The following is a 13,514-nucleotide window of genomic DNA, read 5'->3' on the forward strand; positions in this document are numbered from 1 at the left end:
GACACATAACATTACTGGATTCAGTCACACAAGATCCACAGCTCGCATCTCTGGCAGATGGTCACACATGACAACACGCACACACTTGCACAGAAATGTAACTCTTAACGTGCATAATTCGCAGACATGTTCCAGAGGATGTTGGGCAGGCCTGGGGCTATTCTCTACGAGACAATGGCTCCAAGGACGCTCGAGCTGTTAAAGGGAAGATGCCCTGAAGCCTGGCAGGAGGTCACCCTCATCTTCTTATTGATCTGAAGATCAACAGGGCCACACTAAACCAACACGATGTCCACACAAGAGGAAGCAGATGAACACAGCGACATGCTTCCCACTGTATCGCTGCATACGACACATCAACCAAAACCTGGTGCTAATGCTGCATACTTGCCAAAGCGAATGCACTGTAAGTCATGCCAGTGAATGCAACCTTACGATTGTAAGTGAGAATATTCCTACATAGCAATACCTGGAGTTGAGCAATTGTGCTCTCATTTTGAGGCTGGCAATGCATAGCTCACAGTGATTACATGAAGTTAGTGTAGGCTAGGCCGTGGTGATTAGGGTGAGTTACTGTTGGCTAGGCCATGGTGATTAGGGTGAGCTAGTATAGGCTTAGTAGTAGTGATTAGGGTGAGTTACTGTTGGCATGGTGATTAGGGTGAGTTAGTGTACATCTGATCCATGAGTTAAGACAGCTAAAGACAGGGATCAATTCAGCTGCATGAAGCAGGGGGGCGTTCCACCTCATGAGGACTGGTTAGTAACTGAAATCAATTGCTGTGGCCCTGAAGTCAGACTGGATCAGGCTGGGAATGGGTTCAGCTGAAGGAAGGAAACGGGGAAGGGGGGGGAATTGATGGGTCTGATGGACCCAAGTAAAGAGAGGGGCAAGCCATGGGGGCTCCCTGTGAGAAGGTCAATATCCTAACTTCTCCCCGGGCTTCCTTCTATACCCTGTCTCCTTTTGTCTTTCTTCCACCCCTTAACCTGTCTGACAAACATTGATTATCCATACGTTTCAAAAGAGAAAGCGGGGGGGGGGGAGAGTGAGAAGAGAGAGAGAGAGAGGGAGAGAGAGAGAAAGGGAGAGAGAAAGGGAGAGAGAGAGAGAAAGGGAGAGAGAGAGAGAAAGGGAGAGAGAGAGAGAAAGGGACTGGCTGTATTTCTGCTCTGCAGGAAAAGGGGTCCGTCCTTTATCGCTCGGTGTCATGTTACAGAGGAACCAGCGGCAGTTGGCCAGTGAATCAGTCTGAGCAGCAGCTCATAATCCCTGTGTCTCTGAGAGGCCAGAGAGGAGCTGGCAGATGAATCACAAGTCTTCATTAACGTTGGATTGGTCTCCTGGGGTCTTTGTTTGTGGACATATATTAACGTAGCAACAGTAGGAAGCCAAATAAAAAAAACGGTCCGTATACAGAGAGTATACTGTATATACAGACTGTAAGTGTCAGTATGTGTGTGTATAGAGAGAAAGAGAGAGAGACAGAGAAAGGCTGAGGTAGACAGAGACAGAGAAAGAGAGCATTAAAGAAGATTTGACATATGAATAGGTGATTCACAGCTGTGTTGCTGCTTGGGCTGCACTACTGGCTCCTTCCTCACTTGACCTTTCCAGGGTTCACTCTGGGGTCTTTGGCTTAAGAACACAACTGGAGGTTGTCTCATAAACGACACCTTAGTCAGCTATGATGGAAAAAACTAACAAATTTCCAGGGTGGCATTGTTATTTATATTAAGGAATGAGTTAAAGCAATTCAACTTATATGTGTGTGTTTGAGCGACCCATCTGTTGAGACCATAATGTGTTAAAAGCAGTAAATTGATTATTATATGGAAGCTGTTAGAACTTTCTGAACTCACAATGAACTCTGGTACTGACATATGAATCTCTACAAACATAATTGAAAGAGCAGGGTATCAAATGTGTTTGAGAAGCACTTGTTGTCATATTTGCCAAAATAATCTTGATAGCATACATATAAAGGTTTGACGGTAAAGAAATCAATCCGACATCTGTGGGCGTTGCAACACTGTAATAAACACAACAAATCATCAGGCCATACCCTGACTAATGATTGGACGGGCTGCCTGTCTGTCTAACTGCACGCACTCTGCCCCTGCACTCAAAGTGCATTTCTGTCGTTTTGTGGAAGTGGCTTGGAAGGGAGGGGTGGGATATTTTGGTTTGAATCGTGTCAAACAGGAGCTAAAATAGCTAGCTTCGCAAAACTTGCCTAACCCAGCTTTAAAACACATCCAAAGTCCATTGCGGGCTGGCATGTACTAATGGTTTCTGATTCTTATATGAACAAATCAAAAACGTTAGATTCTTCATCACTTGAAAATGATTTCATAAGATAAAACAAAAAACAGATTGGATCTGTTAGTTTCCATTAAGAGGTCATCTGTTGTTACAAATGGTTAGATAGTACTCCTTTGTTCACATGAATAAAGAGCCTGTTCTAACATGAAAGGAAGAACATAAGGTTCAAACTTCAAACATCCCAACTGAATGTCGGCAGAGTGGACATCAAAACAAATAAGTCGCCTGCTCTTGATGGGGTCAATTCCTATAATCGTAAAGGCTACTGTGTCGTATTCGTATTCTGGACAATTCACATTTTCCTTTAATAGGCTACTTTGTACTGCAGACCGGCATCAACAGCACTTCTACAACACAGGGGTATTTAGGTTAACCTACAGTAGCCTATGTAGTTTACAACTTGTTGCAGTCAACGTCAGACAACTTTAATTTGATTCACTGTGGCGCTGTCCACAAACTTACGGTGCTGAAATTGCGCGGCCCGCAAAGCTCCCCTTGAAACCTGCAGTACAGCAGCATCTCCTCCAACTGGTGTCCCAACCGGTCCAGCAGCTGCCTCGTCGACGGCTGCGATTCTTGCGGAGGCGGAAGAAAGTGGTTGAAGTCCAAAATGCGGGAGAACGGCGACCACGGCGGCTCGTTGCTCATACTGCCGTCGTCACCTCGAGGTGTGAGTGCCTCCCTTGCGCCCGGGGAGACTTGCCAGTTTTTCCCCAAAAGTCCAAGCCACCTTCCAGCGCTGAATATGTCCGGCTTGTTCATGCGTCGTGGCAACAAGAGGTTTTGGTTACATATCGTGACGGCGGGGAAAACAAGCCGTTTGGCGATCACCATATGCGCCTTGGTGTGGACGGGTGCAGAGAGCAGGTACCGTACCCGGTTAGACGACCAGGTGAAGAGGAGAGCCAGAGCAGTTAGGAAAGCCAGAAGCCAGGCAAGTCTCCGGGGATAGGATCCGCTGAGAAAGACATGTCTCAAGCCGTGAAAGGTGGTGTGTTTGAGGAAGAGCTTCCCAGCTTCGGTAAGGGATCCCGCTCTACCTTTTTGACCGGAGTCACACTGACACATCTTGAAAGGTTCGTGTTCGGTGCACAGCTTTAGCGTCAGGTCCGTAATCAACAAGAGGTCCTCATGGACAGATCTGATTCTGTCAATTACTTTTTATGAGTGCAACACAAGCGCATCCCTGCGCACGCCAGAGCTATTTTCTCTCTCTCCGCACTCTCTCCCTCATACACGGAGCCTGCCTCTACGAGGAGGAGCGCTCTCTGACAGTGGATTGCAGAATTCTGGGCTGCCAAGTTTTTCAAGATGATTTAACGGCGTTTCCGATACACAAGAGCCCAACAAATGACTTCATCTAGCATCTGTTATATTACCGCTAAAAAGGAGCAATACCATAAACGTGATGTCTTTATGACATAATTCACAGCATTTTTCTAAAAGATACTTTTGGGGGCATTTTTTATCTTTATTGGATGGGACAGAACAAGATAGACAGGAAAGGCAGGGGAGAGAGAGAGAGAGGGAAATACATGCAGAAATGGCCTGGGCTGGAATCGAACACGGGGCGCTGTAGGCCTCAGCCCATGCTGTCTACCCAGTGAGCAAAGGGAGTGCCACCACAGTCTTTTGACTGAAACTCCAAACGACCACAAACCCAACACCAATCCCTCAAGCAGTATTTAAGTCTTTAAATACTGCTTGAGCCAAGTGTTCCGTGGTTTGGCTGTGATGGGTGCTCCGACTAGACTAGTCCTGAGAACATGGCTTACACCAGGGGCATAGCAAACATGGCTCACATTCGGGGCTTAGCCCAAACCTACTGTTGGATCTTGAGTATGCTTGATTTGACCTCAAGTAGGGACAAAATAATAGATTTGCCTTAATTTGAGAGTAAAGGAGTTTTAAATAATATAAATATTACTTTAGGCTCATTGTTATCATGACTGTGGGTGCCAAATCCGATTATATCAAATCAACTGGCAATTTCAAAAGTTTCTTTATAAGCTAGATTCTTATCTTTTGGATAAATCCCCAAATATCCAGTATATTTTGCCTCCATTCTGCCATTTCTCCTTTAGTCTCCTCCTGCTGTCACTGACTGGTGTCACACAGTGCGGACCATCAGACCCACACCCCCTCACACATTTAGTCAGAGCTAGAGACGTCCGCTGACATGCTAGAGACACAGCATTTATTTTGACACGAAAACTCACATCGTTTTTTTGTTGTCGAGATATTAGAATAACATTCGGGGCTCCACTCAGGAGGTTCGGGGCTGTAGCCCCGGAAACACGATTTGACGGCGTCCCTGGCTTCCAGCACCCTGACAGCTTGTCAGGTCCAGGGTAGGCTGAGGACTTTCATGCTCAGTTAGGTCAGTGCAAAGTGTTCCACAGTGGAGGTGGATGATGTCCTGGTGCAGGTTTCACCTGGCTGGCTGGACCTCCTCCGCTGGACGGATGTGCAGCAGAGGGCCTCCACGTTTGATGAGAAAGCAGGAGGCTTGGTGGTTACTTTATCTCAACAGGTTTGTAATGGCCTCTTAAGAGAGAGGTTTGGACTGAGATCTGTCTATAAGTAAACGCCTGCATTACTAGTGTTTATCACAGCACATGGTCATCATGTGTCATATTCCATACACTGATACATACCAACCCCAGGCAACGGAAGCAGACACTAGATGATTTACTATCTGAAGGTTTGTTTCCCAAGCAAACATTATCCCCACAGTCGAGATCGAAGAAGCCTATTCAGTGTATCGGTTTCTACTGATAATTCCTGCGGTCTAGGACTGGGTGTACTCTGCAGATGGCAAACTGTCTTTCATTTTCCCCATTCACTACTACTTGTGGAGAAGGGAAACATTTTTTTCATGCAATTTCTCTTTCCTTTTAAACATACTCTGTTTTGTCAGTTGATTACTCACTTCACTGACATGCAGGGCACTCCAAGCATCAAAAATATAACGAGCCATTCACAATCAAATGAGACATCACGCATTCGGGATTTGTAACACAGTAAACTGGATCTGCTTGATTTCATAAAGCTATGAGTCATGTTACAGTACAGGCGTTGGAGAACATGAGAGAGGGAATGTGTGGAGAGAGAAAGAGAGAAAGAGTAGCTGGCGACCACTAATTCTCCATCTCTGGCGGTGTGCTGTAAGTGTAGAGATGAGGAAGAGTAATTCATGACACAGATAATAACACTCAGATTATGATAAGTTACTTGGATGAGAATTTTACCACAGTAGATGGTTTCTGACATTTTAAATTTCACGGTAATCAGAATATTCCGGTTGCATTCACAGGGCCCACAAACACACACACACACACACCTACTTGAGACAACCATTTGTCTTCTAATGATAAGCTCTGGTGTATTTTTTAGATGCTTTTTGCAGCTTTAACAAGATGAAATCCTGGCACAGGGAAAATGACCACCAACATGAATGACACAGACACACCGACACAAAGCACAGTCTACAAGAGAAGTCTGTAACAATCCACTATGTGAATCCCAGCTGTAGTGGTAGCCAACATGCTTCACCATAGAGATTGATTGTGTGTCTTAAAATAACCCTCAAGGTTGTAACTAATGGAGACGAATACATTTGAACATTCCAAGCCAACCTTTGCATCGATTTCCTTGGGATGGCACAAAGAGAAATTAAGAGCATTCCCCATAAAAAGGCTGTTTACTTGATTGGTCTTTAAGGTAAAATAAATAAATAAAAATTGTTGGCTTTTGTCTATGACTTTGGCTAAAAGCCCATTGATTCTATTGCCATTGTGGAGAACTTTGCAGTCCATTTAAAGACAACAAAAACATCTTGGTTTCTGGGTGATGTATTTCAAATTGAAACCTCTCAGAGCCATCTTTGCCTTTGTGAGGCAGTTGGTCTGGAACCTTGAGATTATTTCATCCATGAATGATCGTGCACAACAGCTGAAGCCACGCATCCCTGCCTACCTCACCTAACAAAGCAGTGGCAGAGAGAGGGACACTCCCTTCCTATTAGCCTCTCCCAGCACAGGGGACCCTTATGGGCGGCTCCTGTCGTCAGAAGTATCCTGGACCACACACTCTGTATGTTAGAAACAAGCTAACTTCCCCTCTCGTCTCCGGAGTCACATTCAAGGAAGGCGTATGTTATGGATGAGGCGTGTGTGGAGGATGCTATATATACTATTTATTTTTTTTCAGATTGCTGAAAGGAATCTGTGGTACATCTTTATGCAACATTCAAGCTACCTCCACCTCCAGCTACATAGATGGAATTACAATGAGGCCAGACTAGATCCTGTGGTTTAGAGCATGTGTGTTAGAAGGAGAGGACAGGCAGAACTATGGAGCCTTGCTCTATGGTGAAACATGATTTGCAAACACGGTTTAATACTTTTTGGCACACCTTTGGCAGTCACAAACATGTAGACATATATCGAACACAGCTCAAACACGTCTTCTGTTTAAAGCCTTTCGGTGACAGTTAATACGAAGTTTTAGTCTACTCAGGCAGTTCCAGAAGCGTTCAACCTTATCAACCTGTCACTGCTAGCTGTAAATGTGTGAAATGCACCTTTAACCTTTACTGGTGCCAAGTCAGATACCACCAGACCACAGAAGGAGAAAGAGGGAGTAAAAGAAAGAGAGAAAGAACGAGAGAGAAATAAAAAAACGACAATGAGGGAGGTATTAAAACAGAAAGAGAGATAGAGAGAGGGAGAGAGAGGGAGATAGAGGGAGAGAGAGATAGGGAGAGAGAGAGAGGGAGAGAGAGAGAGGGAGAGAGGGAGAGAGAGAGGGAGAGAAAAAGAAACAGAAAGACATGGAGAAAGAGATAGACCGAGAGTCGGGCAGGGAGACGATCAGACAAGGACACGGTGATAACAGACAATTTGGAGGATAATTGTGTTCATGATCAAATTTCACTGAGAATCTCCTCCAGGAATTGTTCACTTACACTCCTCTATCTTCCTGTTTGTCCTCCTGTCCCCTCATCTACTCTCTTCAATCTTCACCTCCCTCTACAGCCCCTCTCTTCATCTCCTAATGTACCGTTCCTAACACTCCCTTCTCCCCTCCCTTCCTCTTTCGTTTAGTTGGCTGGACTGAGCTCATCAAGGTTTTACAACTCACTCACTCCTCATCACTCTTCACCCCGCCCCTCCCCCCTCCTCTCCTCTCCTCCTTATCCCTCCCCTCCCCCCTCCTCTCCTCTCCTCCTTATCCCTCCCCTCCCCCCTCCTCTCCTCTCCTCCTCATCCCTCCCCTCCCCCCTCCTCTCCTCTCCTCCTCATCCCTCCTCTCCTCTCCTCCTCATCCCTCCCCTCCCCCCTCCTCTCCTCTCCTCCTCATCCCTCCTCTCCTCTCCTCCTCATCCCTCCCCTCCCCCCTCCTCTCCTCTCCTCCTCATCCCTCCTCTCCTCTCCTCCTCATCCCTCCCCTCCCCCCTCCTCTCCTCTCCTCCTCATCCCTCCTCTCCTCTCCTCCTCATCCCTCCCCTCCCCCCTCCTCTCCTCTCCTCCTCATCCCTCCTCTCCTCCTCATCCCTCCCCTCCCCCCTCCTCTCCTCTCCTCCTCATCCCTCCTCTCCTCTCCTCCTCATCCCTCCCCTCCCCCCTCCTCTCCTCCTCATCTCTCCCCTCCCCCCTCCTCTCCTCTTGCTCTTGTAGTTTGTCCAAAACTCATCAAGCTTTTACATGGGCAGTTCGTGGGCTCCATGTAAATGGGGAGGATGCATCATCTTCCTGCTCCTACAGTAGAGCCACAGAGCTATGAAGGAAGCTCAGCTGAGTCACCCTGGTGGGATTTACATAGCCGGGCTGGAGAGTTCGACGGAGGGAAGAAGATAGTTCTCATGAATGTCTAGCTCACAGCTCTCCCCCCCCCCCCTCGAGTTCTACACACACACACACACACACACACACACACACACACACACACACACACACACACATACGTACCCGTGTGCACACACACACTCACACACTCGCACACATACGTACGTACCCGTGTGCACACACATACTCACAGAGGAGGGAGATGAATGAATGGCTCGTTTGTGAAAGAAATGGTTCTCCTTCCTCATTTACCAACGATGGAAACACAGGGCAGAAAAGGCACCAACTACATCTTTATTTGTGTGCGTGAGTGCGTGTGTGTGTAGAACTCTTGGTGTGTAAACACCAAGATAACATTTCTTCCAGCACTCAGACATAAAGACCTCATTAGGCTCTTTTTTATTATCAATGCCTTTGCAGTGCATAAACACTCCTGCACTAGCAGTGGAAGTATCTTATGTAAGTTTATCAGATGCTATCCTAAAAACCAGTTGAAAAGTAAAGGGCAAAAATGAACTGCCTACAGGGACTCTCCGTTCTGTCAGTTCTGTCCCAGACATATATTCAATACTAAATGTTTTGTTCTGAAGTCTTTCTCAAAAAAAAAAAGATCTTGCTGAACTGGCCAGACAAGACAATTAAAGTGCTGTCAAATGAGAGTCTGTGTACACGCAGTATCGGGTGTGAGTCTGTGTGTGTGTGTATGGGTGCGTGTATTTAGTGTCAGGGAGTATTCAGTTGTGCAACAAGTCAGGGAGGACTAGCAAAGCAAACTTTCTGGTGAAAAGAGAAGCGTGTTCAAAGTCAAAGTGTTCTTCTGTCAAGTGAAAAGTACAACACAAGGTCACACAAACAAGGACATCTTCTGACATGGCCACATGGGGTTGCTTGATAGACATGGGGGGGAAACATTAAAAGAGCCACAAAATATTAGTCACAAACTAATGTGTGTGTGTGTGTAGGTGTGTGTGTGTGTGTAGGTGTGTGTGTGTGTGTGTGTGTGTGTGTGTGGGGGGGGTTGATGGCTCCCTGGTGGTTTTGACACACACACATACACAGAGTTTAAAAGCTTCCCATCACAGGAGAGCCACACAGCCTTTCTACGCAAATGGCTTCTCATTTCATGTTATCTGACTTTCTCTGGTCTGTAATGGTCTCTGGAAACACATTTTCAGGGAGGGATGGGGCGATTATGTTGAGTGTGCGTGTCTGTGAGCAAGTTCATGTGTTTGCATGATCATACGTCTGTGTGTGTGCGTGTGAATACAAACAGCTCTGGAAAATGTTTGAACCAATACAAAATTATTAGTTTTTCAGATTTTAGTATTCACAGGAGGGTTTGAGTAAACTTAATATTTTAGTTTCAGTCTGTAAACTACTGACCAAAATTCAAGCAGCTCAGCTTAGTTTCATGCCTCTTAATCATATTCCAGACACTTTCAAAGAGTTTCAGGTCTGGAGATTGGGCTGGCCATGACAGGGTCTTGATAGGGAGCTCCTCCAGCCACACCTTGATAGATCTGGGTGTGTGGCATGGAGCAGTGTCCTGCTGGGAAAACAAGTCTCAGACTGGGGGAACAATGGTCAGAGCAGAAGGGAGACAGTTTTCTTCCAGAACAACCTTGTCGCTGGCTTCATTCATGCGTTCCTCACAGAGACGAATCTGCCCGACGACAGCAGCACCCCCAGACCATCAGCAGTCCTACACCTAATTAAGACTCTGGCTTGTAGGCCTCTCCAGGTCTATTAGAAGACCCGGTGTTAGGCGAAGCTGAAAATTGGACTCGGAGAAGATGGCCTTGCTCCAGTCTTGTACGGTCCAATCCTCATGGTCTTTTACTAACCTCAGTCTTGCTCTTCTTTGCTTCTAAGTGACTAAAGGCTTTTTTTCTAGCGTTCCAGCAGCAGCCTGTCGTCTCTTTGCACTTAACCCCAGCTGCCGGTTGCCATTTTTTAATAAGCCACTGGATGTCATCCCACGCTTGTAGAGTGACATGGGAAGAAGTTGGCGGTCACCCCGGTTAATGGAGAGCGTTTCTGCCCTCTGCCAACCTGATGCTTTGTTGTCACCACTGTCTGCTGCTTGACCTTCTCTTGAACCCCCATCTTTGACATTTTGAAGATGGAATCAACCCGACGCTCACTGTATCCCTCTGTCAGTGAAGCCAGGATTGCACCCTTTCCTCACTTATATTTATTTTCAAATCTTTTGGCCAACAGTAATTTTTTTATTCCAATTACTTTCGAGGTACAACTAGAACAACCAACCAACTGGTCCTATTGCAAAAGGATTATAACAACCACAGCAGTGGTTTATAGACTTTTCCTTGTTAAAAAAAGATTTGGTTCAGGTGATCACCTAATCAGTACCTCATTAAGCAGAATGAGGTGTGTCTGTGTCGGAATTCAACTGACACTGGAATGGAATGGATGCCATACATGTAGAGATGCTGAATCAGGAACATGTTGGGAGTGGCCTTTTCCAGAGCTGTGTGTTTGTCCATGTGTATGCGTGTGTGTATGCAGGAGTGTGTGTGTGTGCGTGAAGCTGAAGACTGCGGGGGCAGCTATTGTTGCCAGCCACATCAGGAGGTGTTTGGGCAGAGCTGATCAGTGGTTAGATTAGTATAAGTTCTTCTTAATGAGTTGTGATCATGAATATCATTATTCACCTCATCTAACCCTCCCTCTGGTCCTTGCCCTGCTGCTGGTGACTCACTGCCACAGAGCCACAACCTCACCCGCCTAGATCTTGAATGCAGGCAGACAAACCGTACACACATGGCTGGGCACACACACACGGATGGATGGTATATAAAAACCCATGGCTGAACACACACATAGATGCACAGACACGCACTCCTATGGATACATACACAAACACACGGCTGTGCACACACACATAAAAAACATAAGCCCACACACCTGCAGGGGACAGGTTTGTCAGTATAAGCAGTGTGTGGAGGTGTCTGGCCTGCTGTTTCTACAGTCCAGCGTTCTTCATCCTGGTCGTTTATATCAACTACCGCCTCCTGCTGACCTCCATCAGAAGTGCCAGCAGAGCAGCCAGGCGAGGAGGTCATGAGGGGAGCAGCAGAAACACCATCTCAGCACACACACACACACACACACACACACACACACACACACACACACACACACACACACACACACACACACACACCTCCCCAACCTCCCACACACACACACACACACACTTCCCCAACCTCTCACATAAACACACACACACACACTCCCAGTCCCCACACACACACACACACACACACACACACCTCCCCGATCTCCCACATAAACAAACACACTAACTAAAACAGCCATACAGTAACTGTACATCTGGAAACACTTTCCTTAACAGCTGAGCTGACAGGCAGGCAGAGTGTGAAGCTAAGATTCCTGCGCTGGTATCCCGGCGCTGGTATCCCAACTCTGATGTAGTGTGTGATAGCAGAGCCCATTAGGGATTGACTTTGCCCTAATTAGTCTCTGATAAGTGGGTGTTGGCCACATCTTAGGCACTTGTCATCTGTCTTCTTCATCTATAATGGAGCCAATGAGCTTTTCCCTCATTTAAAAATGATTAGTCTTCATTAATCTAGTTTGAAGGATGAAGAGCCAATTTAATGTTTCCATCACATGGTGGTTAATCCCTGTATTTTGGTGTGTGTGTAATAGAGAGGTCCTGAGGTGAAGAGTGGCCTTCTGACTGCTCTCACTCCTGAAGGAGACATCCTACATGTGGGGCTCAACACCCAGCCAGTGTGGGGCTCTGTGTGTGCCTCTCAGGGCATGGCTTAATGGAAAAGTTAATTAAACTGGCTGCTTTTAGAAAACAGACATCTATCATGACAGGGAGAGGGTGAAGAGATCGGGTAGACAGAGACAAGCGAGAGAGAAAGATAGAGTCCGAAAGAGAGAGAGAAAAAAACAGAGAGAGAGAGAGAGATAAACAGAGAGAGAGAGAGATAAACAGAGAGAGAGAGAGAAAGAGAAATAGAGAAAAAAAGAGAGAAAAAGAGAGCAGACATGACGTCTATTCATGATGCCGATGACAATAACACAATTAGTCTTGAGTCACATTGATTCCCTATCCAGACATTTTGTGCAAAAACATGTTCTTGGATGGTCATTAAGTCTTCAGTGCAGAGTTAAAGTCCTAAATGAGTCTCTATTCTGCCGCAAGCTGTGGCTGTTTGCCTTCAACATCCATGCTGTTTATATAAGGACAAACTAATAGATACAAATTAAGTAAAATTTGGATAATTCGGACGAAAACATGGCATGGACTGGTTCTCCCTAATGACACCGCATCTGCTGTGGTCACAAATCTGAATCTCTACAGAAGTAGACCAGTGCCCCCTGGTGTACATAACATAACATTTTACATTTAGTTATTTAGCAGACGCTCTTATCCAGAGCGACTTACAGGAAGTACAGGGACAATTCCCAGAGGCAAGTAGGATGAAGTGCTTTGCCCAAGGACACAACGTCATTTTGCATGGCCAGGAATCGAACCGGCAACCTTCTGATTAACAGCCCGGTTCCCTAACCGCTCAGCCATCTGACTCCCTACCGACACAGTCCTACTCCCAATGCCTGTCTCCATCATCTACAGTATTTTGCTAAATTTGGTTGACCACTAGGAGGAGGTAGAATATTGGACAAACATGATTTTGTGTTTGTGTGCTGAAGGGATAAAGGATCCTATTTGTTTCCAAAGTAGCAATTAAACCTTTAAGATAATGAATGTAGATCAAGCTTCCTATAGGTGCTGTTTATCACCGTCATACACACACTCTGTACATCTGTCACATGTCATTAGGTGTCTCACACTGTCTAACATTAATTATAGAACAGTTGTCCTATTAGAAATCATCTGTTCCCAACTGCTGCTTTGCAAAGCAGTAAAGCACAGCAGGTGCGTCCAACTAACACAGAGATGCACACTGACATTTGATTTCCTTTCAGCAAAAGAATTCTGTTGCCTTTCTGAAGGGAGCAGCGGGAGAGGACAGGAGGAGAGAGAAGAGAAGAGAAGAAAGAGGGAGGGCTGGGCTGGGCTAGGGTTACAAAAAAAGACTTATATGAGGCGCATTTGATTCATGATTTGAATGAGCACATTTGGGGACCTGTTTGGTTGTACTGAAGCCAAATCAAGCAGCAGTCCATTAAGAGCCGCAGGTCTGCAGTGAAGTGAGACCGAATGCTGAGCCTGGAAGATTGGAGGCAAGACAGAAGCTGGGGTGACTGCTCACATTTCTCTTTCTCTGCCAGTCTCCCCCCCTCCCTCCCCCTCCCCCTCCCCCTCCCCCTCCCCCTCT

At 46.2% G+C, this 13,514-nt stretch overlaps 1 protein-coding gene across 2 annotated transcripts in view; it reads right to left on the reverse strand.

Annotated features, from left to right (window-relative positions):
* Positions 1-13,514, reverse strand: part of asic1b (acid-sensing (proton-gated) ion channel 1b) — an 83,780-nt gene that overhangs the window by 17,417 nt on the left and 52,849 nt on the right. The window contains exon 1 of one of the 2 annotated variants that reach the window (XM_062470534.1): positions 2,789-3,553. The exons of the other annotated variant lie outside the window; for it this stretch is intronic. Within the exon in view, the coding sequence (XP_062326518.1) occupies positions 2,789-3,394 (606 nt within the window). The 5' untranslated portion in view covers positions 3,395-3,553. Of the gene's footprint in view, positions 1-2,788; positions 3,554-13,514 lie in introns of those variants that run through there. 2 annotated transcript variants of the gene reach the window in all.

Source organism: Osmerus eperlanus, chromosome 1 (assembly GCF_963692335.1).
Source record: "Osmerus eperlanus chromosome 1, fOsmEpe2.1, whole genome shotgun sequence".
Taxonomy (NCBI): Eukaryota; Metazoa; Chordata; class Actinopteri; order Osmeriformes; family Osmeridae; genus Osmerus; species Osmerus eperlanus.